The sequence below is a fragment of the Sinohyriopsis cumingii genome, chromosome 7 (genome assembly GCF_028554795.1).
Source record: "Sinohyriopsis cumingii isolate HCF-2022 chromosome 7, ASM2855479v2, whole genome shotgun sequence".
Lineage (NCBI taxonomy): Eukaryota > Metazoa > Mollusca > Bivalvia > Unionida > Unionidae > Sinohyriopsis > Sinohyriopsis cumingii.
In genome coordinates, this window is record NC_142967.1 from 120,739,788 (window position 1) to 120,745,787 (window position 6,000).

At 34.7% G+C, this 6,000-nt stretch overlaps 1 protein-coding gene across 1 annotated transcript; it reads right to left on the bottom strand.

Moving 5' to 3' along the window:
- Positions 1 to 1,108: 1,108 nt before the first annotated feature.
- LOC149796038 (uncharacterized) lies at positions 1,109 to 4,405 on the bottom strand. The gene is made up of 2 exons (XM_089963917.1): positions 4,309 to 4,405; positions 1,109 to 2,054 (listed from the first exon to the last, which is right to left on the bottom strand). Exons 1-2 carry the CDS (start codon positions 4,403 to 4,405, stop codon positions 1,183 to 1,185), a joined length of 969 nt encoding a protein of 322 aa, XP_089820043.1. The 3' UTR covers positions 1,109 to 1,182.
- Positions 4,406 to 6,000: the final 1,595 nt, after the last annotated feature.

The following is a 6,000-nucleotide window of genomic DNA, read 5'->3' on the forward strand; positions in this document are numbered from 1 at the left end:
TGCACAAGGTGTCTTTAACAAATACAGTGTCACTAGTGTCTGGGGTTGTTGTATCAAAAAGTGAAAAAGTACCTAACAGTCAAAAACGTTACAGCTAGATAGATAGATAGATAGATAGAGAGATAGATAAATAGAGAGATATATAGACAGACATATATTTATTTAGAGAGATAAATAGACATATAGGAAGAAAGACCGATAGATAGATAGATAGATAGATAGATGTATTGCGATGAAAGAACAAAACAATATACATTTTATGCGTTCGCACTGTGCAAGCCTTCGACTCTTTCGTGCAAAAATTGTTCTGCATCATGGATATTTAGAAATCAGAAGTCTTTCTCATGAACATACATTTTTATGTGTTTTCTTGATAATGCTAACTACTGTCAGCTAGTTAGGCTAGCATATAGTGATTATTCTCAGTTTGGAAATGTCCTTTTTTCAATGGCGTTGATCATCTTTCCCCCGTTTCATGTTTACGTGTCTTATAACTGGATATATGCAAGCTTCTAAATTCTAGATTTTCTAGTGTTTTCAAGAACAGAAATACCAAAATGAAATTACTATTTTCAAATTTTTTAAAGGGAAGGCTTCATGAAAAGCATGATTCTTATTTACTTATTCAGACAAAATGATATTTAAAAGCAAATATATATTAGTTTTATTACTGCATTACACACGCCAAGATATTAATTTTACTTTGTGAGGAAGCCCAGACAATTTCGCTAAGTTGTATGTAAATATAATATAGACTGGTTTATGGCTGTTAGATCGTCCACCAACCGTTGCCATACTGTGTATCACAGAGGAATACAAATAATAGTACGAGTAAAGAGGACATAGTGAAGAGAGCCTTTGTACTCAACCGTAGAATGGTACTCAACTGTAGAATGGCATAAGTCCACTTTAAATAAGAGCTTGGTTTACTGTGAAGAAAATTATTCTTGTGGCTATAATGCAGGCAATACGCTAATCTATATTTTCTTTAATATATAAAACTATTTATCTTAATACTCAGAAACACTGAGAGATTCGGTTGTTTTAACTAAGTAATGAAAAACAAAGCAGGCTTTGATAATATGATGGAATATTTTTTATAGCCAAGGATATAATTATTTAATTCTGTTCAATATTTATTTCATCGTGGTGGGAAGTTAATAGCAATAGACTCTGAGTATTTTATCCAACAAATCCACCAACAAATTTACCGACATTTTTGACGACCTTGATTGGTAGGATTGGATCTTTGTTATCCTTGGTGGAGTTCTTTTTATCCGATTTTGGCTTAGGACCCGTGTTTTTCTTTGCATTTTGTTTCGCTGTGTTGGGCTTCGGTCCTGGAGTGCCATTTGCGTTATTTGGTCCCTTAGTTTGCTCTGCGCCTTGATTTCCATCTGCCTTTTGTGGTCCCGTGGTAGGCTTTGGACCTGAATTCTCATTTGACTTTACTTGACCCATGTTTGAGTTTGAATTCGATTTGTGTGTTCCCGTCTTTATCTTAGGGACCGCATTGCTCTCGCCGTTAGGCGTTCTCTCAATCGGATCCTGCTGCTTTTTCATATCCATGGATTCCAAATTTACATGTTCGTCATAAGTTTTGACAACGGATGGGTCTTTTGAAGCTTCTACTGGTCCTTGATCATCATTATTGCCTAAAGGCTTTGTCAAAGTCGGCATCACGTAATCAGGACGCGGAAACTCGCCATGCCTATTTCGAAAAGGCCGTCCCTTCACGGCCTGACTGGAACTGCTGTCCCTGGATGTTTTCTTCTGTGTCAAATTCCTATCTGCCGTCGCAGTGTCCAAGGGCTGACTCTGTAAATCAGTATGGGGGATGGTTTCAAGTCTTCTCCTTGTAATTTCTGCAATTATATCGTTGATATCATTCGAATTTAAAACCTTTTCAGTATGCAGCCTCTTCACCTGACCTACTATCTCGTCCAGTTCTACTTCGCCTATTTTGGGGTCATTTATTGTTTCCAGTATTTGGGCTTTGAGTCTCTGTACCTCTGCGTCATTGCCTCTGGTAGAGGTGCCACTTTCCGGTGCAGCTGAAATGTATTAGTTTCGGATGACATATTATTATTTTTAGATACATACTCACGTGTACATTTATCATACTAGCTTGCTCGGAAAATGACAAGTTCATCAGTGTGTTTGTTTTTATCTATACAAAAAGCTCTATACGTCATTATCAGTGCAGTGCAATGTAAAAATCAAATTACATTGAAATTCAATACAATTGTTTTACTAATTGCAAGTAAATTGCAAAATTTAACAAACGTGCTGTCTTATATATTAATTATTTTTCTCCAAATTTAAGCTTAAATTAATCAATACTTTTTCGGGATATCAAAGATAATATACATTTTGTACGTGCTAGTCCATTTTTGAGGACCATGTTAGTTTATGATCCTGTCCATTTTTGTGGACCATGTTAGTTTATGATCCCGTCCATTTTTGTGGACCATGTTAGTTTATGATCCCGTCCATTTTTGAGGACCATGTTAGTTTATGATCCCGTCCATTTTTGAGGACCATGTTAGTTTATGATCCTATCCATTTTTGTGGACCATGTTAGTTTATGATCCCGTCCATTTTTGTGGACCATGTTAGTTTATGATCCCGTCCATTTTTGTGGACCATGTTAGTTTATGATCCCGTCCATTTTTGAGGACCATGTTAGTTTATGATCCTGTCCATTTTTGAGGACCATGTTAGTTTATGATCCCGTCCATTTTTGTGGACCATGTTAGTTTATGATCCCTCAAACAAACTGACGTTATATAATACTGTGCGTTCACTCTGGCTTGGCATTAGGTGGTGACCCAGCCGTTGGGAACATGTCAAGGGATTAGGCAGTAAGTGGTGGACCAGCCGTTGGCAACATGTCAAGGGATTAGGCAGTAAGTGGTGGACCAGCTGTTGGCAACATGTCAAGGGATTAGGCAGTAAGTGGTGGACCAGCCGTTGGCAACATGTCAAGGGATTAGGCAGTAAGTGGTGGACCAACTGTTGGCAACATGTCAAGGGATTAGGCAGTAAGTGGTGGACCAGCCGTTGGCAACATGTGACGAGATCAAGTGGTGCTATAACAAGGTTTAATAATACACTAAAACTATGATTTGTTGAACATCATTTTCTCATTACCATTCTAATTTATGACTTCCTTCAGCAAAAGAATGACCTAAACTCAAGTAAATGAAAATGCAATCAATTCCGTCCAACAAATCAGGTAATTGCGAAGTTTTAATGTCAAAGTAATAAAATAATGACTAATATTTAACTATCTGATCGGTTACGTAACATATACCCGATTCTTGAAATGTCCTCGAGCGAGAATCTTTATAGTTCATTAGGTTTCTGTTACGATACTACGTTTAAAAGGCTATTTACGTCTAAAAGGCTATTTACGTCTAAAAGACTATTTACGTTTAAAAGGCTATTTACGTCTAAAAAGCTATTTACGTCTAAAAGACTATTTACGTTTAAAAGGCTATTTACGTTTAAAAGGCTATTTACGTCTAAAAGGCTATTTACGTTTAAAAGGCTATTTACGTCTAAAAGACTATTTACGTCTAAAAGGCTATTTACGTCTAAAAGGCTATTTACGTCTAAAAGGCTATTTACGTTGACAATTTAAAATTTAATACACAGAATCAGAATAACAGCTGTTGAGGAAAAATTTGACGTCACCCAAAATAAGTAAACAGTTGTCTTTTCATTATCTTGCGGTCAAGAAATGAACAAAAGAAAAAATAACATTATATTTATTTTCATATTAATCTTCTAAACACAGAATGGATATTTCGGATGACGTGCGCATGGGTATCGCTGATATTTACGAACGTCAAGGTGTCATTTTTACCTAAGAGAAATGCATATTTTACTTTTCTGATGTGATCAGTTTATTGGATTTAAGTTCAATAGTGTGTCAATACAGGCTATCGAAATTACCAGTGAAAAAGACGCTGCAACGTCTATCATAACCGCAAATATGTCATACCAAGCCAGTATGTCACTTTAAATCTATAGCATTTATACATTAAATGGGTGATACATTCGTAAATGAAGAAGACTACACTGACGTTTAAATCTTATGGTAGCGCAATAGTTGTATATCATCCAATGGCAACCGTTTTCCGATATAGTTGGGTATTGCCTTTACAATTAAAATAGAAATTAATACCCGTATATTTTGATTTTATTGCTTTTACCAAATTCTTTAAAACTATATGTTAATTTCATATGAGTCTGACAAATTTTGAAGTGTAACAGACGGTTTGATTCTAAATGCCGACCAACCTGTTTGTCCATTGCTCCTGGGGACATCTGAGAAAACAAGTGGAAGATGAAACCACAGCAGCACCGTTAAGTTCAAAGCAATATATTGTCTTTTCATTCTGAAAAAATATGGCAATGCAGATTTGTTGAATTTGTATCTTAACTGATACTTTCCGTACAACTGATTATGATCCCAGTAGGGTAAAGGAAAACGTAAACCATTTGCTGTCTTAATTAAAACTTCTTTAATAGTTTGGCTTTGCAATTCTAACCAAAATAAAAGAGTATACGTAATAGATTAGCTGTTCATCATTTTGTAGACAATTTAACACTTAATAAAAATTATAAACAGAGACTACAACAGATAGTTTTTATGCCGAGACAAAATTAATTCACAGAAATTTGAAGTTATATTCGCTCTATACCAATATTACAATAAATAACTAATTAAATAAATTTAATTTGGAAGAAAACAATAAATATTCCCTTTCTAAGTTGATAGTAAGATTATCTCGTGTTTTCTAAACAATTACATTATGTTTACGTTTTAGAGGAAAAACGCGTTTCCTTCTTCCTTTATTCCAAATACTTTCTTTGTGACCGGTTATATATATATATATATATATATATATATATATATATATATATATATATATATATATATATATATATATATATATATATATAAAAGCTATATTCCAAATACTTTCTTGGGGCCCCGAGTGGCCGAGTGGTCTAAAGCGCTCACCGTTCCGGATCACTGCCATCTCACCTCTGTCTGCGTGGGTTCGAGTCCAAGGCTCGGCTAGCGTGGGTATGTGGGAAAGCCTGCCAGTAGCTTCTCGTGGGTCAGTGGTTCTTCCCTGGGTTTTCCAGGGTTCTTCCTCCACCAGTTATACTGGACGCATGTATAGCCTATCTTGTGCTGAAAAATGGCGTTAAACCCTAGAACAACAACAACAAATACTTTCTTTGTGACCGGTTATATTATATATATATATTGAGTGGAATAGAATACATTGTTAAAATGCAGTCATACCTCGAACTCATTCTATCAGCTTCCAGATACAAAAAGACTTGTCGTTCTAGCATATAACAGTATAGTACATTTGACACACAGACGTACACGTTATTTTATACCTATCGTTATTTATATAATTTTTTATAATTTTTCAAAATATTTAGTTCTTCTCGTGCTAATTAATTATGACCTTTGTACAATGTCATCTTGAAAGTTGTTTTTACACATCAGTTTGGAAAGAAATCCTTAAAACGTACTTACTCTGGATACTTCTGTCCTGTAAAATGCTTATGCAAAAATGTGAGACATCTATTGAAAGGAAAACTATAAGTATAAACCTGTTAAACTTGCGTGACGCAGGTTTTTACTGCTCAAGGCATTTGATTTAGCTTGCTTCCTCCTTAAATCGGGATACACGTAAAAATGTATATGTAAAATGAATCATACAGGAAACTGAAATTTCGACACGTACAGTTTCTATATTCATATAAAATCAAGCGGAATAAACTGCATTATATATTTCTGATTTGTACTGTAATCATGACTGCATTTAGATTGCAATATTCAAGAATAAGAATAACAAGAAAATAAGAAATACTGAAAACATTAAAAAAGAATTAGGAAAATGACAAAGAAAGTGCAATCAAAACAAAAAGACATTGAACGAATACAAAAAAAGTGGGAAATTGATA